This window comes from Mustelus asterias, chromosome 4 (assembly GCF_964213995.1).
Source record: "Mustelus asterias chromosome 4, sMusAst1.hap1.1, whole genome shotgun sequence".
In the NCBI taxonomy this organism is placed as follows: Eukaryota; Metazoa; Chordata; class Chondrichthyes; order Carcharhiniformes; family Triakidae; genus Mustelus; species Mustelus asterias.
This window is the reverse complement of record NC_135804.1, coordinates 145497984-145525385: the sequence shown is the minus strand read 5'-3', so window position 1 is coordinate 145525385 and position 27402 is coordinate 145497984. Positions and strand designations below refer to the sequence as shown.

Genomic DNA, 27402 nt, shown 5'->3' with positions numbered 1-27402 from the left:
TTCACATACAAAGTGATGGTTGCCAGAAATCTGCTGCCAGAGGAGGTGGTGGAAGCAGGCGCATTAGCAGCATTTAAGAAGCATCTTGATGGGTACATGAGTAGGGAGGGAATAGAGGGATACGGATCGAGGAAGGGCAGAAGGTTTTTTTTTAGTTCAGTTAGGGCATCATGATCGGCACAGGCTTTGAGGGCTGAAGGGCCTGTTCCTGTGCTGCACTTTTCTTTGTTCTTGACACCAAGACATTGTTTGACCAAGTGTGGCATCATGAGCCCTGGCAAAATTGAAGTCAATGGGAATTGGGGAGAATCTCTCCACAATTAGTCGTACCAAGCACAAAGGAAGGTGGTTGTGATTGTTGAGGGTCAGTCATCTCAGTCCCAGCACATCATTACCAGAGTTTCTCATGGCAATGACTTGGGCCCAACCATCTTCATCTGTTTCATTAATGACCATCATTCCAAAATGAGGTAAAAAGTGATGATTGTGCAGTGTTAAATACTTCCTTGGACACTGAAGCAGACCGTGCTCCCATGCAGTAAGACTTGGACAACATTCTGGTTTGGGCTGACAAGTGCCAAGTAACAGTGTGCCACCCAAGTGCCAGGCAATGACCATCTTCAACAAGAGAATCTAACATCTTCCCTTCAATGTTTGATGGCATTACCATCAATATCTTGGAGGGATTACCAGGCGTTGGGACTGTCACCTGCTGGGTTTTACCTGCCACCTTGCCTTCAAACCAGCCAGCCATGAAGCGCAAAATCCACTCACTGTCTCCGCAGGCTAGAGTTGGGAAATCTACAGTGAGTTTTATAGGAAGTGGCTGCAGAGGTGATGGCGGCACTGGTTGTAATTTTCAAAATTCACTCATTTTTGTAAAAGTCCTATCAGAATGGAAACATAACACCTCTATTCCAGGAAGGAGGGAGACTGAAAGCAGGAAACTATGGGCCAGTTAGTCTAACATCTGTCATTTGGATAATGCTAGAATCTATTATTAAGGAAGTAGTAGCAGGATATTTAGGAAATTATAATACAATCAAACAGAGTCAACATGGAGTATTTAGGATCTGTGCGGTTTATTCTTTCTCCTCTAGCCTAGCAGTATCAAGGCCAGTCCGTTAGGTGAAGAGATTTGCATGCTACGCATTTTAAATAAGGCAAAAAATGGACTTTTTCTGGTCACCTGCAGTGAGTGGCACATTATTGTTCAGACAATTCCTGCTTTTTAGGTGTAATTTTGGTATTTGAATGGAATTGATTTTGGGTTGATTCTAATTAGTCACAAGTAGGCTTACATTAACACTGCAATGAAGTTACTGTGAAAATCCCCTAGTCGCCACACTCCGGCACCTGTTTGGGTTACACTGAGGGAGAATTTAACATGGCCAATGTGCCTGACCAGCATGTCTTTCAGACTATGGGAGAAAACCAGAGCACTGAGGTATTCGGCATGCTTGGTTTCATTGGTCAGAACATTGAATACAGGAGTTGGGACGTCTTGTTGAAGTTGTACAAGACATTGGTAAGGCCCCACTTGGAATACTGAGTACAGTTCTGGTCACACTATTATAGAAAGGATATTATTAAACTAGAAAGAGTGCAGAAAAGATTTACCAAGATGCTACCGGGACTTGATGGTTTGAGTTATAAGGAGAGGCTGGATAGACTGGGACTTTTTTCTCTGGAGTGTAGGAGGCTGAGGGGTGATCTTATAGAGATCTATAAAATAACGAGGGGCACAGATCAGCTAGATAGTCAATATCTTTTCCCAAAGGTAGGGGAGTCTAAAACTAGAGGGCATAGGTTTAAGGTGAGAGGGGAGAGATACAAAAGGGTCCAGAGGGGCTATTTTTTCACACAGAGGGTGGTGAGCCTCTGGAGCAAGCTGCCAGAGGTAGTAGTAGAGGCGGGTACAATTCTGTCTTTTAAAAAGCATTTAGACAGTTACAGGGTAAGATGGCTACAGAGGGATATGGGCCAAACTCAGGCAATTAGGACTAGTTTAGAGGTTAAAAAAAAAGGGTGGCATGTTGGGCCAAAGGGCCTGTTTCCATGCTGTAAACCTCTATGACTCTATGACTATGACCCGGAGGAAAACCACGCAGAATGTGCAGAATGGGGAGAATGTGCAGACTCCGCGCAGATAGTGACCCAAGCTGGGAATCGGCCTGGGTCCCTGGCACTGTGAGGCAGCAATGCTAACCACTGTGCCACCATCCGCCCACTCTGCAAGCTACGAAAGATTGGGAGATCTTTCACTTTCTCAGCCCAATTCATTAATATCTATAGAGTGAGAGGACAGATTCTAACAAACTGTTTTAAAGTGGCAGTGGATGATTCCGTAATCTGAAAACGAACAATTCTTTTGACGAATGCTTATTTCAAACCTGCTTTCCTCACCATAAATTCAGGTCTAATATCTTTATGGGAATTTGGATCAGAAAATACTTTCAATCCAATTGAGAAGGGTTGCAGAATGTTTAGGGTTCTTTTGAGTTTTTGCTTCTTTAAAAATAAATTTTGATGTTTAGAGTTAGGTTGAAAATTGAAATGCCTTAGTGAGGGGCCGTACACCTGATCTCCTATTTGGATTCTGCAACATGCACTGACCCTGCAACCTCCATTGTTTTAAACCCAAACTGAATCAAAGTTGAAGCCTATTGAGGGCGGACAGAGACAGCTAGATTCCGTGGTATTGGATTTTGGGAGAGTAAAGTCATTTCTATCCAAAGGTCAGCATGGACTGGAAGCATTTCTTCACCTTGGGACTTCAAATGAAAAACCTATAGAGTCGCACAGTGGTTAGCACTACTGCCTCACAGTGCCAAGGACCTGGGTTCGATTGCTGGCTTGGGTCACTGTCTGTGCGGAGTCTACATGTTCTCCCCGTGTCTGCTTGGGTTTCCTCCGGGTGCTCCGGTTTCCTTCCACAGTCTGAAAGACGTGCTGGTTAGGTGCATTGGCCATGCTAAATTCTCCTTTAGTGTATCCAAACAGGTATGGCAACTAGGGGATTTTCACAGTAACTTCATTGCAGTGTTAATGTACGCTGACTTACATTTAATAAATAAACTTTAACTTCATTGATGATGGAGAATTCAGCACAACCCTGAATTTGATCCACGCTGACGCTATAGTTAAGAAAGCCCCCCAGCACCTCTACTTTCTCAGGAGGGTAAGGAAATTCAGTATGTCCACTACAACACTCACCAATTTTTTACAGATTCACCATAGAAAGCATTCTTTCCAGATGTATCACAGCTTGACAAGGCTCCTGCTCTGCCCAAGACTGCAAAAAACTACAAAGGATTGGGAACATAGCCCAGTCCATCACGCAAACCAGCCTCCCATCCATTGACTCCATCTACATTTCTCGTTGCCTCAGGAAAGCAGCCAGCATAATTAAGGGCCCCATGCAGCCCGAACATACTGGGGGCGATTCTCCCATCCCGCGGCTCTAATTCTTTAGCACAGCAGGCCGGGAGAATCACGTGTCGGCCAATTCGTGGGATTCACGCATGCATTCCTGATGCGCGTGCATCTCCCAGTGCCGGCTATCCTGCGCAGTCGGGATCACACTGGAAACTGATGGGAACAGCGGATAATTCATTTAAATCTATTTTTAATCTTATTTTAATGTGATTAGCGGGTTCGGGACTGAAGTCTCCGAGCCCGATAGCATCTCCCACCCCGCCAGGACAATGTCACTCTGGTGGGGTTCAGACTAGCTCCCCACTTTCGGGGAACTAGCAGCCCCAACCCGCCGGAGTGAAGGGGCAATTGGGGCCCCCAGGATGCAGGGTGGTGGTGCCCCCTGGGCATGAGCACCTTAGCAGTGCCAGCCTGTGCCCAAGGGACAAAGGTCCATTCCTGGGGGGCACATGCCCGATGGGCAGTGCCAAGGGGTGGGCCAGCTATGGGCGCGGCCTAGGAGTGATGGGTGGGGGTGAGGCTCTGCTGCCACTCTGCATTGGGATCGATAGGGACTGGAGGGAAGCCAGCAATCAGAGCGAGCTGGTGGGGATGGTCTGCCAGGGAGGCTTGCCTCCAAGGGGGCCTGCCGGGGGTGGGGGTGTCTGCCATGGGGGTCTACCGGGGAGGCGGATCATCACTGCTTGGTGGGGCGGGGGGCGGGGGGGTGGGGGTGTGTGTGGCTGGAGACCGGGGTGCTCCTGGATGGTGGGTGAGGTTCAGGGCTGGCCTGGGAATGGATGGGGGGGCCGAGATCGGGCCGGGGGGAGGTGGGGGGTGGCTGGCGGGGCAGCAATGTGAGGGTCCCGGGCTGGCCAGTGATCAGGCTGACCAGCAAAGTGCAGGCTAACAGTTTGGGGCCACTGCGCAGGCGCAGAGTTCCGGTGTGAATAGCCCCCACCGCTCCCCGAGCTTTTCATGATATCCCTGATTGTGACCTCTGCATTGCACAGAATGCGAGAGATTCGAGTCTGAACTCTCATTTTTAACACGATTTTTTAAAAATCGTGAATTACACCAGTTTTCCCATGAATTCAGCACTTAGAACTTTTTTGGGAGAATTGCCCCCACTCTCTCTCGCCTTCTTCTGTCTTCAGGAAAAAGATACAAAAGTCTGAAAACACGTACCAACCGACTCAAGAACAACTTCTTCCCTGCTGCCATCAGACTTTTGAATGGTCCTATCATATATTGAGCGGATCTTTCTCTTCACCCTATCTGTAACTGCAACACTATATTCTGCACCCTCTCCTTTCCCTTTTCCTCAATGTATTTCATGAACGGTATGTTTTGCCTGTATAGTGCACAAGAAACAATACTTTTCACTGTATCCCAACACGTGATAATAAATCAAATCAAAATTTAACAATAGATTCATGGTGAGTGAGGTATATTGAGGGGGTGGGGGTGGTGGGTGGGGTGGGGGGCGGGGGGGGGGGGGGAGTCATCTTCAATGGAAAGCCCTGTAGCAGGAAGTGTCACATTTACAGTAAATACTCAGCTTTTGATTAAGAACAATAACACACCCAGGAAGGTTATTCATCAATATTGAAGCTTCTCTGTGCTCCAAAGTGAAGCTGCCCCCATAGTTTCATGAATTATCAACAGATTTGTTTTTGTAACAGTGAGCTAAAGGAAATCGGTGCTGCGTACAGTATCTGAAAGTGGGTCATTTGTGTACCATGGGACTGGAGAACACAATATGACACAGGAGAATGAATGGAAAAGGTCACATTGTTATGTCATGGGGAGAGAGCCTCAAAGTGAATGTTCCTCACTTGTTTCACAGTTGAAAGCATCGTCTCTTAATGGCACTTGCATTTATATATCATTTCTTCAGGCATTCCTAAATACTTCCCAACCAATGGAATAGGCAGCCAGTAAGTAAATGAATGACAGAATAATATGTTTTTGATCATGTTTATTGAGGGAGGGATGTTGTCCTGGACATTGGGAGAATTACTTACCTTTTTAAAATAGTGTATAGTGTCAATAGGAATGGCACGGTGGCACAGTGGTTAGCATTGCTGCCTCACAGCACCAGGGATCTGGGTTTGATTCCTGGCTTGGGTCACTGTCTCTGTGGAGTTTGCACATTCTCCACGTGTCTGTGTGGGTTTCCTCTGGGTGCTCCGGTTTCCTACCACAGTCCAAAGATGTGCGGGTTAGGTGAATCGGCTATGCTAAATTCTCCATTACCCGGACAGGCGCCGGAGTGTGGCGACTAGAGGATTTTCACAGTAACTTGCAGTGTGAATGTAAGCCTACTTGTGACTAATAAATGAACTTTAAAACATTGCATCTTTGTGCGGAAGAGGAATTGATTAAGGCAAAGGCCTTGTATCTTTTCCAAAAGACGTTCACATTATTCTGTGAACAATGGTGGGGTGAAGGATCGATGTATCGTGCAAGGATTAGAAAAACCTAGCCATTCTTCGGGCTTGAATGGAAAACTTTAAGAGGGGGAAACATCAACTGTACTTTTCAATGGCATATCGAAGGAAAACAGCAAGATTCTGCTTCTAAAAACTGAAATATAATTTATGCTGCCTCTTTTGGATGGGGTGTAGTACATACCTTTTGCCAGTGAAAGGTGCTGTTGCATTTAGCATGGACTGCCTTACACTGCTTCACGAAGGAATTGATTAACAGAAGGGCACTAATGTGTTGCTGCTCAGTTTAAAAAAAGAAAATAGGATGAAAACTAGAGAATTAAAATTGTTGCAAATTCACAATAAAGGACAAGTAATTCCTTTAAAATTAATTCATGGGATGGCATTTATTGCCCATCCCCCATCGCCCTTGAGAAGGTGCCTTCTTGAACTGCTGCGGTCCCTGTGGTTTAAGTTCACACAGTGGTGGGAGTTCCAGGGTTTTGACCCCGTGACCGTGAAAGAACCGCAATATATAGGTGTATAAAATGATGAAGGGGATAGATAGAGTGAACGTTCAAAGACTATTTCCTCGGGTGGATGGAGCTATTACAAGGGGGCATAACTATAGGGTTCGTGGTGGGAGATACAGGACGGATATCAGAGGTAGGTTCTTTACGCAGAGAGTGGTTGGGGTGTGGAATGGACTGCCTGCAGTGATAGTGGAGTCAGACACTTTAGGAACATTTAAGCGGTTATTGGATAGGCACATGGAGCACACCAGGATGATAGGGAGTGGGATAGCTTGATCTTGGTTTCAGATAAAGCTCGGCACAACATCGTGGGCCGAAGGGCCTGTTCTGTGCTGTACTGTTCTATGTTCTATATTTCCACGTCAGGATGACATGTGCCTTGGAGGGGAGCTTCTAGGTGGTGCTTTCCCCATGCATCTGCTACACTTGTCCTTCTAGATGGTAACGGTCATGGGTTTGGAAGATGCTGTCGAAAGAGCCTTGGATCGCTTCTCGGCCTTTTGGCTAAGATCAAGTGTAGTATCGGATCTGCACTTGGTTGAGGTCATTAGGTTACGCTGAGGCTTCATATGTTTCATATGAAGCAATTTTTAAAAGCGGCATCTCGGCCTTTTGGCTAAGATGCAAATGAGCCCAAGTCTTGGAGGAGGAACCTCCCCCTTCTCCAATCAGCTTGGCTCATGTAGATCGGGCCCAGGACAGGGTGGTTTAGTCGCCCGCCCTGTCTTGTCAGCCTGGATCGGAAATGTCTCAACTTGTTGAGACTCTGAATTGGATTTGATTTGATTGAATTGGAAAAGTATATTAAAAAAAAGAGCCTTGGTGAGTTCTTGCAGTGTAGATGGGACACTCTGCTGCACTGTGTGTTGGTGATGGAAGGAGTGAATGTTTGTGCATGGGGTGCTTTGCCCTGGATCATGTCAAGCTTCACAAATGTTGGTGGAGCTGCACCCATCCAGGTAAGTGGGGAGTATTCCATCACACTCCTGACTTGTGCCCTGTAGATTGTGGACAAGCTTTGGAGAGTCATGAGGTGCGTTACTCACCACAGGATTCCCAGCCCCAGACCTACTCATGTTGCCACAATATTTATATGGCTAGTTTAGTTTCTGGTCAGTGGTAACCCCCACCCCTCCAGGATGTTGATAGTGGGGGGATTCAGAAATGGTAATGCCATTGATTGTCAAGGAGTGATGGCTAAATCCTCTTGTTGGAGAAAAGAAAAATAAGAATGTAAGAAATGATAAAAATATTTTTTAAAAATTCTAATCATGCAACACTTCTGCGTGTACTCTACAATGGCAGAAATAGTGGGAGTTCAGGGAACAAAGAAAGGTGCACCATGTCCCATGGAAATAGTACTACAATATCCATAGCATTTGTGTGCTATGGGACTGGAGAACAATATTAAAGGCAAACCTGCAACATAGAATTGCCCAATGATCTCTATGCTAGAGGTGGCACAACCATCTGGGAATAGGCAGCACACATCAATAGTATTTGTGTCTGACCTGGGTAGCCCAGCAAATGGATGCAGTGATTCCCTATTGTTACTAAATCCACTCTAAGTGGATAGATTCAGTACCATGGAAGCAACCCACCATGTAAAAGGACTATTCTGGGCTTGTGTTCCTGTTGATTTCAATAAGAGATGATACACAGTACCTTCTAAGGATGAAATACATCTTTAAAAAAGAAAGCTCTTTCAAATGGCCTTAACTAATTATTTCAGGAGCCAAGAGTAGTCCATGATGTTCCATGTTTTTTTCCTGCTCTAATTAATTGATATTGGCACTTCAATTGGCCTTCACTTGGTTGAGACACATCATGGACGGGATTTTACAGCCTCGCTCGGGCGGGATCGGAAAATCCCGCCCAAGGCCAATGGAGATTTCCGTTCTGGGAACCTCGCCTGACCAGATTCCAGGGTGGGCGAGGTGGTAGAGTTTCGGCCCATAACTCTATGATCAGCTGTGGCTCAGTTGGTAGTACTCTCAGTTTTGAGTTAGATTGAGGGTTTAGGTCTCCTTCCAGGATTTAAGCACACAAATGAGATATTCCCGGCTTGGGTAACTGTGCGGAGTCTGCACGTTCTCTCCGTGTCTGTGTGGGTTTCCTCCAGGTGCTTCAGTTTCCTCCCACAGTCTGATAGATGTAGTGGTTAGGTACATTGGCTATGCTAAGTTCTCCCTCAGTGTACCCAAACAGGCGCCAGAGTGTGGCGACTAAGGGGATTTTCACAGTAACTTCATTGCAATGTTAATGTAAGCCTATCTGTGACACTAATAAATGAACTTAATACAGACCAGTCTTTCAGATCAGATGTTAAACGGAGGTCCTGTTTGACTTTCTCAGGGAAACGTAAAGGATCCCATAGCACTATTTTGAACTAGAGGGGTTACATGTGCTGTCCTGTTGAATACTTATCCCCCAATTAATGTAACAAAAACAGATATCTGGTCAGTATTCCATTGCTGTTCATAGGAGCTTGCTGTCTGCAAATTGGTTGCTGCGTTTCCTTTTATAACCATAGTGACCTGGGATTGTGAAGGGTGCTGCAAAAATGCAAGTTTCTCTGTCCTCTTTCTGAGGACTAGTGGAGTATCAGCTAGGCTTCCTGCTCCTAATTACTTCTTTAGCAATCCCTAATGAAGCATCTGCTTGAATGGGATGAATTTAAGAATGTGCTTATTTATCTAGGCTCACCCACTAAGACAGTCAATGACGTGAGGTTGGGAGTTGCTGGTGCTGTGGAATCCTATCCCTTGCTTTCGAAGTGGGTGCTGATGCGGAATGTCAGTGTAGGACTGGGGTGGGCACAGTAAGAAGTCTCACAACACCAGGTTAAAGTCCCAACAGGTTTATTTGGTGTCACGAGCTTGTGATACCAAATAAACCGGTTCGAAGAATGTAAGAGTATAGAGGGTACAGTAGAACATAGAACATAGAACATAGAAAGCCACAGCACAAACAGGCCCTTCGGCCCACAAGTTGCGCTGATCACATCCCCACCTCTAGGCCTATCTATAGCCCTCAATCCCATTAAATCCCATGTACTCATCCAGAAGTCTCTTAAAAGACCCCAACGAGTTTGCCTCCACCACCACCGACGTCAGCCGATTCCACTCACCCACCACCCTCTGAGTGAAAAACTTACCCCTGACATCCCCCCTGTACCTACCCCCCAGCACCTTAAACCTGTGTCCTCTCGTAGAATGGCGAAGAGGGGGTCGAAAGTTAAGTTACGCACGCAGAAATCAGCCGAGCCAGAGAGAATTGCATAACTGACGGCCTTTTCCCCCTCACAGTTTTTAAAAAAAAGTTTCTTTTTATTTTGGTGCAAATAAAATGCTACTGCAGAGCTTTGAAATTCTCAGGTTACATCAAAGGCAATGACAGCAACAACAGATATGTTGCAATTGCTCCGAACTTTTCCTTATTCTTGGATTCCTAAGCAAATCCTTAAAAACAGAAAAGCACACGAGGTTTGTGAGATTGATGACTGAATGCTGCTCCGTTTTGGAACGAGAGTCAATTGCTAAACCATAGTCCCCCACGTAAACATATTGCACAATTAGAACACACCATGAGAAGGATTCTAATCACGATGAAGATGATGATCTAGATCGTGACCACAGCAAGACTGTCTTGTTCCTCACATCATCAGCCACAGGTCCATTTGTTCCAAAATGGTGTCCATTTACAATATATTCCTTTTTTTTTTTTACAGTCACATCTATACCACTAAAAAGGAAGAAAAAAAAGTGTTTTTTTTTTTTAGTATTTTTAAACTGGTCATACCTAATGATAAGACCAGCACCAACAATTTTTTTTTTTTGTTTTGTTTTTATAAATTGGGGAGGGGGCGTGGTTGGTTTCTATGGTGATAACAAGCAGAGATACCAGGCTCGATCCGGAGCCTACCACCAATTTGCAGTTTGACTGTGCGGCAACTCCCCCCCGGATCCTGGCATCCTCATGTTTCACCAGTCTGACAGTAAATGGAAAATGATGGTTGTCCTGCTGTTGCTTGTAGTGGCAAGGATCACATTACATGCATAGTGAGCACCAGCTACAGATGCAATCGTTGTACAAGCCAATTACTAGTGATATACACTTTTTTGATTTCTTATTTCATTCTCCTTCCTGTAATGTAACACTGTTACTGGATAGAATGTTAAAAAAAATTAAATAAAAAATACAGTTCAACAGTGATCCAACTCCAGTTAAGTTAGGGTGACCAATCCAATAGCTTCCATTCTCATACCAAAATCAAGAACCTGTCTCGAGACCTTAAGAGATGCTTCCCCCCACTCTTCCCCCCCCATCCCCGGCCAACTAGAAAAGCATAAACATGCAGTGCTGTCAATCAACTAACTGCACATGCAAATAGTATGAGAGAACTTCAGGTAAGGAAGCCCAAAACTGCCCCAAAAGGGTTGGAGGCCACCAGACTAATCAACAGCTTAAATTGTCAATGTTGGCCTGTGTAGATTTGGCTTCTGAACCCACTTTAATATTGGCCAACACAACGAGGATCCCGTCACTGAACGTTCAGTAGGATTAGGCAAGTCAACCATGCTCAGTTGGCACACCGCATTATGGGAGTGCGTCCTTCTAAAACCACTGACTTAGCGTAGGGAAGAAAATTCACATGATGCATTAGTGCCTTTTCTTGGGCAAGCTCAAGAAATGTTTGAGTCCCACTGGCTCTCTGACCTTCCCCTCTTCCCTTCTTCAGTCACCCAAGATTTACGAAATTCACAGCTCATTGGCACAGTTAACCTCTCCCCTTTCACCATCACCCCCCTCCCCCCCACCCACCCACACGCGCACGCACACACACATACACACAAGGCTTTGGATAAGTCATAAAACCAAAAGTAATATGGCAAGGATTTGGAAACGCCATTCCAATATGAAACAGACTCAACACGTGTCAAACATATTATCTGTTATTACTTTTCATAGCAAAAATAAGTCTTTCTTTTCCAAAAAAAAAGGGGGCTCATCTGTCCCAACATCAAGGCTTGAAAATATTCTGTACGTTGATGGTAGTCACGCAAACCACTGATGCGATAGCCTTTTTGACTTCTGAAAACTTGTCGAGAGATTGAAAATCCTCAAGTGAATACTTGGTGTTGAGGCATGAAACACTTTTGTGAAATTACATCACTCTCTGTACACAGTCACAATGCTCGATTGTGTCACTGTCAATAATTGCACATTAACTGCCACAGACACTGCGACATGGTACCAGCTGCCCTGCGATGCCTCCATCCAAGAAGACGTTCAAGTTTTTAAGCTTATGTTCAGTCCTTTTTCTTAAAAAGTCCCCCGCAGGTGAGGAGATCCTTCTTTACGATCTTCTTAAGAGATCATATAGTGGGTTATTGCATGCAGTGCATAGAGAAGCTCTGCCTGCATCCGAGCTTCCAGGATCAACAGATTCACACGAACCTAGCAACAGAGACAAAGAAGTGTAAATACAGCGCGAGGCCTCTCTCTTCATTAATATGCAAACAGTGACAAATCAAATTGCTGAAATGCAATGGCACACATTCAGGAAGCTGAAAGTAAAAGTGGAAATGTAGAGCAGGTCAGTCAACAGTTGAAAGGAAAAGGCAGTTCAGAAATGACTGCTCAGTAGAACTCATAGGGTCCTGCTACCTTGTTCCCCAGTCTCATCCCCAATACAAACCATAAACCTGTTTTCCCTTGCTGGTGTTGAACATAGTAAGAGTTTTAACAACACCAGGTTAAAGTCCAACAGGTTTATTTGGTAGCAAATGCCATTAGCTTTCGGAGCCCTGCTCCTTTGTCAGATGGGGGATATCTACTGCAGATATCCACTCCATCTGACGAAGGAGCAGGACTTCGAAAGCTAATGGCATTTGCTACCAAATAAACCTGGTGGACTTTAACCTGGTGTTGCTAAAACTCTTACTGTGTTTACCCCAGTCCAACGCCGGCATCTCCACATCGTGTTGAACATTCCCAGTTTGCTGTTTTTACTTATTTGTTGTTGCTGCATATGTATTTATTGCGCCAGAACATGCCAATAAGGAATGGTGTGTGCAATATGCCAACTGCAATCAGCTAGGATCCTCAAGTTCAGAGGATTAAGAGATATGCCATGACTTGCATATTGAAGAACCAAAGCACAAAAAATTATTGCTTACTTGGTACAAACATACAAAAGCAGATTTAAATGCCGAATAAGTGTATATTTATTGTAATAAAAAGTTTTCTCTTTCAACAAATATGTCCAAGTCGTATCATTCTGTCATTTTCACATGGGTTTAACACCCCCCCCCTTCTCCAGGGTCCTCTTGCCCACTCCCCACCGGCTCCTCTGGGGGCCCCACCCAGCCTTGGCTCCCTCTCTTGGCTGACCCTGGAGTCTCAGTTACCTGAATTAGAGTCATAGAGGTTTACAGCATGGAAACTCAACTCATCCAATCAGAGCCAGGCTTCTCAGTTCATTGAGAGCTGATAGGCTGACTGGTGCACCAATAATCAGCCAACCAAGTCAAAGACCTGCCTCTGATTGGACAAACTGCAAGGAAGCGACTTTTAAAATTTGAAAGGGCTGGAGTTACTGCGGAGGTCTGGAGGAGTCCAGGTTCCATGGAACCCATTTTGGGAACCCTTGCTCTAGAACTTCATTCTAACAGTGTCTCATGCTTGGTTTGCCATAATTTTTAAGAACTTGCTGGACTTGTACATTAGCTGTCCATTAAACTCATTGCAAAATGTAACATCTAGTAATTAATACAGACTACAAAATGTGGGATGTATTCTTCCACAGTGTTTTGAAGAGTGTCTTTGTGCCCTATGGCTTGCCAGAGTCATGTGACCTCTTGTATTATCCTTTGGGAATAAAAATTTGAGAGGAGATGCCACTTCATCCATCGCTTGAAACATTGGTGTCAGGATTGTGCAGTTGAAATTAAGTGGATTTTGATAGCTGGTCAAGAACCAGCCAAGAATAATTAAAACTTCCATCTGTACCTTTGTACAGGACATTAACTGCTGGGTGAGAAAGTAGGCTTTGACAATTCTAATATTGGCTCCTACCAGAGACAAAAGCACTGAAAATAAATATGAGAAATTCTTCCAGTCTCAATGGCAGAACTGTGAAATGGCCACAGAGCTGAACAAGAAACCTGAACAAATAGGGGTAGCACCTCTGTTATCAGTGCTGGGAAAGAATGGTACAAGCTGTATTACATCTTAGACCTCACTGAGGAGCAGAAAAGCCAGCCTTGTGAAATTTTGGAGACCTTGAAGACCCACTCTGAGCCCCCTACTAATGCTACTTTTGAATGCTACATGTTCCACACCAGAGCTCAGGAAGAGGAGGAGAATATTGATCAGTATGTGACTGCACGGAGACGATCTAGCTGAATCTTGAGAGTTTGGGCAATGAAGGATTATCTTAGGAACAAGAGATCCTGCTGTGAGAGCATGTCTGCTGCAAGAAGAGAAACTTACTCTCAGGAAAACTATTGACATGTGCTGAAGCTCTGAAGTGGTCAATCATCAGCTGAAGAATATTGATGGAAGAACTGACGACGCTTTACCCTCTGCTGACTAGTCAGTTCAGGCCTTCTAAGCACAAGACAATGGAGAAAAGCAAGAACCACTTAAAGAAATCTTAAACATTGCGGAGGACATGGAAACATGTCCAGCAGGGAGAAGGTGAATTATTTTGCACACAAAATTTGTCTTGCTGGAAAGAAAAGCAAGCCTGCAAAGATGGTTGCTGGAGAGATGTTGGACCATGATCTTGACGAATCACTCTACATCCTAGAACAGATTGGCACCCTCACATCTGAAGGGAAAAATGATTTGAGACTATTGGAGTGATGACTGTAGAAGGAGGGCATCAAATTAGTGTGAAGTGTCAGATAGTCACTGGTGCTAAGTGCAACATCATGAGCTTTGCAGGCCTGAGCAAAGTTGCTCGAGATGGTGACCTGAAAATGAAGCCGTAGTCAAAGGTAAAAGTTGAAGCTATATGATGGGACAACGCTCACCCCAAGAGGGTAAGCTGAGAGTCCAATGCAATGAGAAGAAAGAAGAATTGCAGCTTCGAATGCTAGACACTTAGCAAAATCTACTCAGCTGAAACAAGTCAGAAGTTTGGACTGGTAACCTTCCATGTATCTGAAGGGGTTTGCCGTGTCTCGTGACTGCTTAATAAATCCTCCGAAATTAAAGCTTTTCACAGGTCTTGGATGTCTTCCTGGTGACTATCATTTGAAGGACATGAGAGTGGGACTAACTCTGCACCTTCTGAAGAGAGTTCCAACTGCCCTCAAGTCCAGCCCAAAAGAAAAGATCGGAGTAATCAAAAAAAGTGACAACACCTACAGACTGCAGCATGGTAGCCGTGAAAAAAACCTGGAAAGCTGAGGATGTGCACAGATCCAAAGGACCTCAAAACTTTGAAGAGATCTCACTCTCCCATGCCAACCATTGAAAAAATATTGCTGCAGCTTGGCAAGACAAAGGTCTGCCATCCTAGATGGCAAATTGTATTGGATGAAAGCAGCAGTTTTTTGAATACGTTTTGGATGCCATTTGAGAGGCCCAGATGGTTGCGCGTGCTGTTTGGCATTTCTACTGCTCCAGGCAAGTATCAATATGACAGCACCAGATAGTCAATTATCTCCCAGGAGTAGAAGTGATCGTGAATGGTCTGCTGGTCTATGAATGTGGAGATATGATGGAAGAAGCCATGGCAGACCATGATCAGAATTTAGCAAGACTGCTAGAGAGCGCTTGCCTGAAGCTAAGAAAAACAATGCAACTGAACATGAATTAAGTCAAATACATAGGCCATGTATTGACAGCGAAGGAGTGCTCCCTTAACCTGAGAAGGTGAGAGCTTTAGCAGAGATGCAGCAACCAACAGATATGAAGGAGGTGCAACAATTTCTTGGATTTGTAAAATACGTAGCAAAGTTCTTGTCCAATTTGCCAGAGTGTGAACCTCCACTTAAGCTCACTGCAAAGACTGTCTAATGGTTGTGGGGCACCAGAGCATGAGGCAGCTTTTATTCGCATCAAACAACTAGTGATACCGACACCAGTGCTGAGATACTACGGTGTTAATGAGGAGGTCATTCTGCAGTTGTAATGCCAGAGGGAGAAAGGACTTGGAACAACCCTCATGCAGCAAGGGAAACCAGTTGCATTTGCAATCAGAGCATTAACACAAATTGAGTAACACCATGCACAGATTGAGAAAGAGTGCCTTACTTTTGTTTTTCCGTGTCAGTACCTGTTTCGGCAGACAAAGTGACGGTAGAGTCTGACCACAAGCCACTTCAAGGCACCTTTTTCAAACCACTCCAAGTGCTGCAGCAAGTTGTGATGAAAGGATGCCTTGAAACCATCAAGGAGACACCTATTGCCACAAAAAAGTATTGGGCATCCTGCACAAAGGAACTAGAGTCATCATCCCCAAGGGGATGAGAAAAGAGATGCTTACGCAAACCATCAAGAAATGCAGTCTAGTCTGTGGAAGGCAAGGGAAGTAGTTCTCCACTGGCCAAACATCAGCAATGAGATCAGGGACCACATCAGCCAGTGTAGTGCTTGCGATGAAAATAAGCTAAGCAAACTAAAGAGCCACGCCTGACATCACAGACAGACCATGGAACAGACCGCTTCACTCCCTTTGGAACTGACTAACTTAGACCACTGGGAGTTAGCCAGCTGAAGTCAATGACCACCAGTGAAATAGCAGAAAGCCTAAAAAACACACTTCCGTCGTTATGGTATTCCTGATATTGTGACAAGGGATAGTGGCCTTCACTTCATGAGTAAAGAATTCAGGCGTTTTGTAAATGATTGAGAAGGAATCATTGAAAAACAAGAGTAAATCCAGTACAGATGTGTACAAAGCAATTCTAGAGTGGAGAAACACATCTATTGAAGATGTGGAAAGTAGTCCAGTTCAGTGATTAATGACATGCTACACCCAAACCACACTTCCAATAGCTAAAATACTATTGAAGACAGAAGTCCTAATAGAAATGAGTGCCAAAATTAAAGTGAAGTGACAAAGCCAAATTTCACTTTGATAAAGCTGCCAAATCATGACCAGACTCGGAGAGCTGATCAGAGTGCAAATATTCAACTTTCTCTACAAAAGTGGGACCTGTGTGGAGAAGTTATCGCCTCGGTTGCACATGGTGAAAGTGAACGACCAGATATATCGTCATAATAGGCAACATATATGTACAATAGGAGAAGCCACTCCTTAACAGCTGATGAGGGGTTCACCAACCGCAAAAGGCATCAAATTACCATCAAGCTCAGAGGTCAATCATTCCTCCACAAAGGCAACGGATCAGCAACACAATTCACCAAAGCAGCGACACTCCTTGGAGAGGTAACATCACCCCAGGAATGTGTGGACACCATACAAAGAGTCAATAACCTACATGTGTCCCATTAGAAGACCAGAGTGCTTTAAAGATTGTGTGTGTAATGCACGTGTAGGAACTGACAAATGGTGGCACAGTGGGTTAGCACTGCTGCCTCACAGCGCTAGCAACCAGGGTTCGATCCCTGGCTTGGGTCACTGTCTATGCAGAGTTTGCACGTTCTCCCCATGTCTGCATGGGTTTCCTCTGGGCACTCCGGTTTCCTCCCAAAATCCGAAAGACGTGCTGGTTAGATGAATTGGCCATGCTAAATTGTTCCTCAGCGTACCCGAACAGGCGCCGGGGTGTGGCAACTAGGGGATTTTCACAGTAACTGCATTGCAATGTTAATGTCAGCCTACTTGTGACACAAATAAACTTTTTTTTAATATAAAGTAGAACACACCAGAATGATCAGTTTTGTGTACAAGCATGATTCTCATTGTGGACCATGGCTGTGCCTGACATGCAACTGGAAATGATAGTGTGCACACATTGTTTTTTTTCTTTTCATGAAAAGGGAGATGTTTGGAGAAGTGTCTTTGTGCAATGTGGTTTGCCATTGTCATGTGACCCCTGTCATCCTGTGTGTATAAAGGCTATGAGAACCGAAATCGTTTCATCCACCACTTGGAACACACAGGGATTAGCACTGGGATCAATGTTTCTCACAACTCCAATTCAGTTTACAATTTACATTTAATTTGCTATCAGAAACACTAACAGGCTGGGATTCTTTTCCCAAGAAAGACAAAGCTGAAGACTGATCTGATCGAGGTTTTTATAATACTGAAAGGATTTGATGGAGCAGGCTTTGAGGAAATATTTCCACTTGAGAACAAAATCAAAATTCAGGGCCGTACATACAAGATGGCTACTAATATATTTAATAGGGAATTCAGGAGCAACTTTTTTTTACCCAAAGAGCATGCCACCACAAGGAGGGTCATATGGCACTTATAAACAGTGGTTGAGACCAGTTGAGCGAAATAGCCTGTTTCTTAGCTGTAAATTTGATGTAATTTGAATCTTTATATGTTGCACAGACACACACACGGGGAATATTACATAGAGCTGGATATGGCTATGTTACAGGACTAGTAATCTCGAGGTCTGGATTAATACTCCAGTCAAGTGTGAGTTTAACTCCCAGCGAGGTAGTCTGAACGTTTGAACTAAGAAGAAAATTTGGAAGTAAAAAGCTGGTGTCAGTAGATGTGACCATGAAGCTTTTGGATTTTCTTAACTGCTGGCTGACTCTTAGCTGCCTTTTGAAATGGTCCAGCAAGTCACTCAATTATATCAAACTACACCCAGTATTCCAATCAAAAAGGTCTAGCACCACCACCTGAGGGCAACTATGAATGGGCAATGAATGCAACGCTGCCAATGAAACCCACATTCCAAGAACAAATTTTGAAAATGTTTACATGTGTGCATACCAGCGGAATCGTGCACACCAAAGGAGTAGACCATGTGAGAACTCATGTTGCATGCAACACAGTGTGGATGTGAAACATACTGTGCTAATCCGATTTAATGTGGAGATGCCAATGTTAGTTTGGGGTGGGCACAGCAAGACTTCTCACAACACCAGATTAAAGTCCAACAGATTTATTTGGAATCACGAGCTTTCGGAGGAGCGCTGCTCCTTCATCAGGTGATTTAATGAAGCAATACCTGTAGCTGTTGACTTTAATAAGGCATTACCAATTACTTAAGAGGACCAATTGTTTTGTTATGTCTCATAGGGCTCAGTTTGGTATTTGTTACCTGGTGCTTTCTGGATTAACACTCACCTTTTCTGAATATTTAAACTGCCTCCAGTATCTCTCAAACATCTGAGGCTTTGTTTTTTCTGGGTAGCAAGTCACAGTCTTCAAGTAAACCTTCAGATTCCTCTCCAAGAAAAGATTCACATCACCATAATCATAATCATCGTACCTGTCAATTGGAAAAGGAAACCTTTTTGGTGATCATGCTCAATAATCTCCCATGCATTTGCATAAACGGATTTATACTGACTATTCCTGACAATTCTTTTGCTGCTATATTATATAGATTTGATAAAGGAATTCAAAATCATGGGAGGTCTTGAGGCAGTGTCCCTGCCTCTGAACCAGAAGCTCCAGGTTCAAGACCCACTCCAGGACTTGATGGCCAAGGAAAGGTGCATTCATACGGTGGCCAAACAGGTTGGGTATCAACTTGTAAATTCTTCCAACATACCCCTGTGGTATATGGTGAGAGCAGTAAGAAGTCTCACAACACCAGGTTAAAGTCCAACAGGTTTATTTGGTAGCAAATACCTGTATTTGCTACCAAATAAACCTGTTGGACTTTAACCTGGTGTTGTGAGACTTCTTACTGTGCTTACCCCAGTCCAACGCCGGCATCTCCAAGTATATGGTGAGAGCAGAAGAATTGTGGTCAGCCTCCTGCAGAAGGCAATGGCAAACCATTACAGTCCCTTGCCCAGCATAACCATGGGCCAACGTATGGAAGTCCTTGGTCACTAAAACCCCCTCTTGGGGCATGGTCCCTAAAGAGAGAAATATTCAAAATCATAAAAGGTCAGTGTGGATGGGGAAAAGCTGGTCCCATTAGTGGAAGGATCAAAAACCAGAGGGCATAGATTTACAGTAAGTGGCAAAAGAAGCAATGGGGATGTGAGGAAAAACTTGGTTTGTACAGTGATTTAGGGTCTGGAATGCACTGCCTAAGAATGTGGTTTGGAGACAGGTTTAATTATGGCTTTCAGGAGTGAATCGGATTATTATCTGAAAATAATGTGTGGGGCTGTGAGGAGACAGTGACACTAAGTGAATTGCTCCTTCAGAAAGCTAGAACAGACAACAGGCTGTATAACCTCTTTTCTCCTTTACCATTCTGTGATACAACCCTTTTTGTCAGTCAATTTTAAACCCTGACAATACTCTCCGAGCTGCATGATAGCATGGGGGTAAATCCATTCCACAATGTGACACCAAGCCTAGCCTCAAAGGTTCTGGGTTCAGTCTTTTCTCTAGTTTCTGAGGATGGTCTCAAACACAGCAGCTGGAGGGATACTATATCGAGCTGGGGAAGTGGAGATAATTATCCAGTCACCGTTGCTTGGAACTGCTTGTGTGGATGCTCAAGATTACCCACCCAGAATGGCTGGTAGAATGAATTGCCAGAAAAGAGATACATATTTGTGGGAATTGAGTCCGTACCTTGAGGAGGGGAAGAGTAAAAATATTTGTACCACCGTGGATATCCTGTTTCATAAATGAGTTATTTTAACCACAAATAGATTATGGGTGATTTTATGTGGTTAAGGTAAGAAATGGACCTAGCTCACATTTCAACCTACACAATACAGAGCTATTCTCTTCTCTCCCTCAGGAGAGTTTTAAAACTTTTCTGAGAAACCTACACCTTTTTATTGAAAATGGTGTTATAGGAACAACAGCTAAAATTACCTAATACCAAACATGCAGTGTATGTAGTTCCAAATGCCCCTCTTGAGTGCCGAGAAGTCACAGCCCCGCTGTTTGGCCATAGTGCCATTCTTCAGACTATACACAGTGCGAAACTTCTCATCCAGGAGGTGGCCAATGTCAGAATACAGCCGGTTCACGAGTGAGAACCCATGGTCTTCCCAAGAATAGTCCTGTAGGGGAAACACCAAATACAACCAGTCTTTTAACATTTAACCGTGACCAATAGAAAAACAGGAATGGTGGGGAGAGGGGCAAAGAAAGGAAGGAGATTGGTCATTTAAATTTTTAGACCTTTAAATATGCAACATCATCATACTAATCAACCCTCTGTATCGAATCACTACTATAAATTCATATGATCATTGATTTTTGTGGCCTTTATGCACTCACCCCAGTTGAGTCTTATGTTGAAATAATAGCTTCTTCGCTCATTATCCTCATCAGTGCATACATCAACTTCTGAATTTAAGTTGCATAAACTCAAGACTCGAACATAGGTTCTTCTTTTTGTTAACATTATCAAACTAGGTCACCTGCACCCACAGTTTAAGCCAACCTTAATATCAAGCTTGAAACCGAGGCTCCTTGAAAGTTAGCTACACAAAGTAAGAGCTTGTGGTGATGGAGTTGATGTATTAACATAGATAGAGGATTGGCTAACTAATCAGAAACAGAGTAGAGAATAAATGGGTAATTTTCAAGTTGGCAAACTGTACCTAGTGGAGCGCCACAGGGATCAGTACTGTGGCCTCATCTGTTAACAATCTATACTGATGACTTGGATGAAGGGACCAACTGTATTTTGGCCAACAAAAACAGAAAATGCTGGAAAATACCTGAGCTCTGAAAACAGGCAGCTGCTCTCCACTTCTTCTGGCAAACTCAGGGTAACCAAACTCAGGGTCTTCCACGTAACAGGACAAGTCAGGTAGTGTAACAGGTTTATCTTCCAGAGCTGTGGAATCAAAGTGTGTGAGATATCAAGAGACAGGAGATTGAAAGGTATAAAAAATAGCAACAATTTCTCCCTCTTATTCTAGTTTGGTTCTTTGTGCGAGGTTTCTAGTTTTTGTTCCCAATTTTCCCTGATCTAGTCGGACCAATTTTGTGAGTAATTAATAGGATGACCTGCTCCAAGGCTTTCTGCCTGCGCTGCTCTCATATTGACTGCTAACATGACCTGATGAAGTGACCTAGCAATGTCTCTCCCCCAGGTTTCTCCTCCTTGATCCCCTGAGAACGGTGTGGCTGAGGTGTGGAGCCCAGTCAGAGTGCAAATGTAGATGCCACCATTTTATGGTGCAGTATTGTGGAATTCCACACGCTATTCCCTCTCACTCCTGATTGTTTCACAATAGTTGTAAATATGTAGGGCACGCACATGGTATCAAGAGAACTGCCTCAACTTCACAGGAGGTAGACATATTCCAGAGAAAGGAAACTAATTACTGGCAAGGTAAAATACAAGACAGAGGGCATGAAAGAGATAGTTTGAGACAGAATAATTATATAAATAAAAAGCCAGTCACAGGGAGTCTTGCTTACCCCTGGTAACTGTTGGTGGACTTGTGTCTTTTTCTGTCTCCAATCCAATCCATATTTCTTCCCGCAGCATCTCCTCTTCATTTTCTTTCTCTGCCTGGAATTTCTGCATCCTGTCTGCCAAACATTCGGAATCGCTGGAATAATCCACTGACTGAAGAGATGAAAATATAATCTTTCAGCACTGGTAATGGTCAATGATTTGAAAAGTTAACTCTCTCCACAGATGCTGCTATATCTGCTGAGTATTTATGCTCTGTTTTTATTAGCCTTGGTCTTTCATAGGCTCTCACTGCACTCGATGTACACCTACCTGAATTACACCCCTCTTTATTCAGCAAAGTTAAGACATTCAGGCCGGAATTTCCCAGCGATCCCACAGTGGATTTTCCTGTGGTGGAGGTGGCTGTCCATTGGTGGGATCATCTGGTCCTGCCAAAATCAATTTGAGTGTCTCGTCTGTCCTGCCGTCAGGGAACACGTGGCAGGGGTTGACTTTGACAGGACCGGAAGATCCCACTGGCTGGAAGGGCCAGACAGAAAATCCCACCCTCAGAATTGAACGTCCCTCCTCCCCCGATACCTTTACAAAAGCAAGGCCACAACTTTCAATCTCTTCTCAACACAACAGCTACAAAACACATGCAGCAAATTCATTGCCTACCAAAGCCCAGACACACACAGTTTAGAAGAGAGAGAGGTGGCCTTATTCAAACACACAAGATCCTGAGGGGGCCATATAGCTCAAAGCACTTTACAGCCAATGAAATATTGGTCACTGTTGTAGGAAACCTGGCAGCCATATAGTGCACAGCAAGCTCCCATGAACAGCAATAACCAGATAATCTGCTTTTGTGATGTTATTTGAAGCAAAAATATTGCCCAGGACATCAGGGATAACTCCACTGTTACTCTGCGAAGGAATACATTTGCCAGAAAGGAGACAGGGCCTCAGTTTAACCTCTCATCTGAAAGATCACACCTCTGACGGAACAACACTCCCTCGGCACTGCAGTGGACAGTCAGTCAGCCTTGACCTGTGTGTTCAAGTCCTGAAGTGGGAACTTTGTAACTCAGAGGCAAGAGTGCCATCAACTGAGGCACCACTAATTTGTGCTCAAATGCTGGATGGAGACAGGAGTGGGCTCAGCAGTGATATGTAACTGAAACTCAGGGCCAAGATCTGGTCTGAGAGGCAGAGGCCCCGACAACTGGCCGGAAATCCAGGAGTTACCCAGTCTCGGCTGTTTGGGGCAGCCCCGACAGACTCTTAGGCCTGTCATGCAAGTAATCAGCTACCATTGGGACTCCCATCCCAAATGGCCTGTCTCACCAGCAGTGCTGGGATGAGGCTGTTAAATGGCCACTTAAGTGACATAATTGGCTGCTGGGCAGGAGGGTCATTCTCCATGGGAGTGAAAAAGTGACAGACACTCCATCACTCATCCTTTTCCACCCTCCTATCCCTCTTTTGTAGGCTGCATAAAGTTCAGCCTTCACTGTCTGGGTCCCTTCATGACCAACGGCCATTTCGATGTAGACCAGTGGAACTAAGTTTAAGTTTATTTATTAGTGTCACAAGTAGGCTTACATTAACATTGCAATGAAGTTACTGTGAAAATCCCCTAGTTGCCACGCTCTGGCACCTGTTCGGGTACACCGAGGGAAAATTTAACATGGCTAATGCACCTAACCAGCACGCCCTTTGGACTGTGGGAGAAAACCGGAGCACCCAGAGGAAACCAGGGCACAATGAATATAAATCCACTTTTGACAATGGTGGGGAAAGTTGCACTGTTAGTAAACAATTGCACTATCTGTGGGGAAAAGTGGGCCGATCCACTTAGATTCAAAGCATCCACATGGTTCTGTGAAATATTATTGTTAAGGACACTCCCAATACAAATAATATGATTTAATCAAATTCCGCCCCAATAAAGCAAGGGCGGAAAATGGTTCTCTGCTATAAAGGGTTATAATTGCAATTCACTACCCATCCATGAATCTTCCTGTGTAAAGTTAGCCAGGGCTCCGCTGCACTAGCTCTCTGTCCAGCCCTCCCACCCCTAGCCTCTCACAAACAAGGTACTTGCTTACCCTTCGCCTGCGATGTGCCAGTGAGGGGTCCGGAATATTGCCATTCCCATTCGTCGTGTCGCCGGAGCACTGGTTGTTAATCGACGATGGCCTCAAGACATGGCCACCCTCGTGTCCTCCCTCAGCACTAATCCCACAGCCAAAAACAAAACTCGCCAGCGAGTGGTAATGCGCCAGCAGCACAACCCCATGTACCAGTTCCGCCAGTGACCAACAGTGCTCTCCGATTTTCAGCAAGTTCTAGATAGATAGAAAATGATAAAGTTTAAAAAGGTTGTGAAAAATGTTATTTTGATTTGATTGTTTTCCCCTGCTTTATTTATTTAATTGCTTAATTTTTCTAGTTTCCCCCCCACCGCCCCCCACACCTAAGAGAGATACTCTCAGGCCTCAAATAACATTATTCTGAAATGACCCCAAAGAGCCAGGTAAGAGACATCCAATTTTCATCAGGTTTACCCAGTGGAGAGATGTGTGGCTAGTGCACTCTACAAACTAAGAGGGGGTTTTGATAGAGTAAATAAAGAGAAACTGTTTCCCACGGTAGCACAGTGGTTAGCACTGCTGCTTCACAGCTCCAGGGACCTGGGTTCGATTCCCGGCTTGGGTCACTGTCTGTGTGGAGTTTGCACATTCTCCTCGTGTCTGCGTGGGTTTCCTCCGGGTGCTCCGGTTTCCTCCCACAGTCCAAAGATGTGCAGGTTAGGTTGATTGGCCATGCTAAAATTGCCCTTAGTGTCCTGGGATGCGTAGGTTAGAGGGATTAGTGGGTAAATATGTAGGGATATGGGGGTAGGGCCTGGGTGGAATTGTGGTTGGTGCAGGCTCAATGGGCCGAATGGCCTCTTTCTGTGCTGTAGGGTTTCTAAGTTCTAAGTTTCCACTATTTGTGTTTCGTGAACCAGAAGGTACAGGTTTAAAAGGTTAACTGGCAAAAGAACCAGGGAAGTAGGATTTCTGTTCTTATGGAACAAGTTGTTCTGCTCTGGAATACATGCTTGTTAGTATGGTGGAAGCAGATTAAATAGTAATTTTCAAAAGAAACTCAATGTGGAAAGAGAAAAAATGCAGGGTCACGGGAAAGAGCAGGTGAGTGGGTTTAATTAGATAGCTCTTGGTGAGGCAAGGTTTGATCAGGGATAGTCAGTACGGCTTTGTCACAGGGAGTCATGCCTAACAAGACTGATTGAATTTTTTGAGCGGGTGTGTAGATGAAGGTAGTGCAGTTGATGTAGTTTATATAGATTTCAACAAAATCTTTGACAAGGTCCCATATGGGAGACTGATAAAGAAAGGTAAAAGCACACGGGATCCATGGTAACTTGGCAAATTGTATCCAAAACTGGTTTAGTGGTAGGAGACAGAGGGTGGTGGTGGAAGGCTCTATGTGTGACTGGAGGCCAGTGTCCAGTGGTGTGCAACAGGGATCAGTGCCAAGTTCCTTACTGTTTGTGGTAGGACAGGTTAATAGGGTAGTTAAGAAGGCATACTGGACACTTGTCTATCAGTCGTGGCATAGAGTATAAGACAGAGAGGTTATGTTGGAGCTGAAGTACTGTGCACAGTTCTGGTCGCCTCATTATAGGAAGGATGTGATTACACTGGAGAGGGTGCAGAGGAGATTCACCAAGATGTTGCATTTGAGCTATGAAAAGTGGCTGGATAGGCTCAGGTTGTTTTACTTACAACAGAGAAGACTGAGGAGGGACTTGATTGCGGTGTATAAGATTTAGAGGAGTATGGACAAGGTGGATAGGAAGTGATCATTCCCCATTAGTTGAAGGGACAATAACAAAGGGGCACAATTTTAAAATGAGGGGCAGGAGGTTTAGAGAGGAACTGAGGAAAATATTTTCACTCAGAGGGTGGTGGGAGTCTGGAATGCACTGCCTGGGAGGGTAGTAGAGGTGGGACACCTCACAACCTTTATAAAGTATGTGGAAGAGCTCTTGAAATGTAGTAACATTCAAGGCCATGTGCTGGAAAATGGGATGAGTGTCGATTTAGTGTTGTTTTGTTGGCACAGACTCAATGGGCCGAAGGGCCTCTTCAGTACTTTAGGACTATATGACTATGATTCTTTCAAAGAATTAGCACAGGCACAATGGGTTGAATGGCCTCCGTGTTGAATGATTCTATGAAACCCAAACAAAACTAGATCTGGAGTGCACAGACACTACTGAACTCGTTTTAATAGAAATAAAACTGTCTTGCCATTTTAAGTTAATCACTTTGTGTCAAAACTATCATGTCACAGGGAAGTCCAAACATACAGGACACAGTTGAATGGTGGCTCAAATTCAGCCTCAACCCAGATTGTATATACAGTCTTTAGAAGGATGAATCTCACCTCAATGTGTTGCTTGGTGATGAGCCAGGGCCTATGTGCCAGGATCTTGTTGATCTCATTAAGGTTCCTCAGTCTCTGAGGGATGCAGTCGAGCCCTTCCAGCCACTGTGGGTCACCACCCACCTGCAAAAACTGATTAATGTGAACCTCCACCAAATAAGAGGACTGGTGTCTGGCTGCCGCCTAGAAAGGTGTGTGTGTGTGAGAGAGAGACAGACAGAGAAAGAGAGTGAGAGTGAGTGAAGGCTTAACAAAAAAAAAAACAAGATTGGGACCAAAGGTCACAGTAAATTAAACAATGTTCCTCAATGGGTCACGTGCGTCACTAAGGCAAAGAAACAGGAGCAGGAATCGGCCCCTTGATCCTGCTCCACCATTCAGTAAGATCATTGAGTAAATCTTGAAGAAAACCAAAATCCTGAACACAGCACTGGGGAAAGAGACACCCAAGGGCTCACGCCACCTCAGAGCAGGTAGCGGACTCCATACTCTGCAAACACTTAACATCCTATGGTGAAATAGGGAGGACATGAAACGAGGAAGAACAAGTAACTCCTGGGACTTAGGCATCAGTGAGTTTCTCTGTCTTCAAAGCATAACCAAACGTAATTTAAAATGGAATGATTTGTTTTAAACGGGCATTTTCACCAAGCGACTCCCTTTTTAAAAAAAATTAGTTTCAGAGGACAAGTATTTTTGTATTCGATTTTTGAGCATTTGGTAAAAATAGTGAACAGTTAAAACATTAGAGGTGGGAATTAGTGAGTGATGCAGACAATGGATTATCAAGTGGAGATTTTCGTCAAGGCCAGACTGGAGTGAGCTTATTGAGGCTGGTTTCACACAAGAGCTGGACTGACGTGGAGGTTTCATTCTCAACATAAAACACCGGTCATTCCAGTTATCAACACAGAATGCTAGCCAGAAGTTATTGAAGTTAACACGAAGAGGGAGCCGCTACAGAAAATGGGGGAATGCGTACTGAAGTGATCATTCTTCCCTTACGATCACTCTCAGAGATAGTTCAACATCAACTGTGTCTCATTCATTCGGTTCCACCAAACAGCGACATTAACCCATCGCAGTCAGTATTCCGGATGGTAT

The 27402-nt window shown here is 44.3% G+C and overlaps 1 protein-coding gene and 1 pseudogene across 3 annotated transcripts in view; one reads left to right on the top strand and one right to left on the bottom strand.

Moving 5' to 3' along the window:
- Positions 1–6866: 6866 nt before the first annotated feature.
- LOC144493264 (U2 spliceosomal RNA) lies at positions 6867–7071 on the top strand (annotated as a pseudogene).
- Positions 7072–9228: 2157 nt separating this feature from the next.
- LOC144493053 (sestrin-1-like) overlaps positions 9229–27402 on the bottom strand; it is a 62174-nt gene continuing 44000 nt past the window's right edge. Inside the window, exons 4-10 of one of the 3 annotated variants that reach the window (XM_078211894.1) lie at positions 26299–26481; positions 23949–24188; positions 21855–22005; positions 21146–21264; positions 20289–20479; positions 18624–18768; positions 9229–11842 (exon numbers count right to left, since the gene is read on the bottom strand). In XM_078211894.1, coding sequence (XP_078068020.1) covers positions 11753–11842; positions 18624–18768; positions 20289–20479; positions 21146–21264; positions 21855–22005; positions 23949–24188; positions 26299–26481 — 1119 coding nt within the window. In that variant the 3' untranslated portion in view covers positions 9229–11752. The remainder of the gene's footprint in view (positions 11843–18623; positions 18769–20288; positions 20480–21145; positions 21265–21854; positions 22006–23948; positions 24189–26298; positions 26482–27402) is intronic. The other 2 variants (XM_078211895.1, XM_078211896.1) reach the window with 2 other exon arrangements.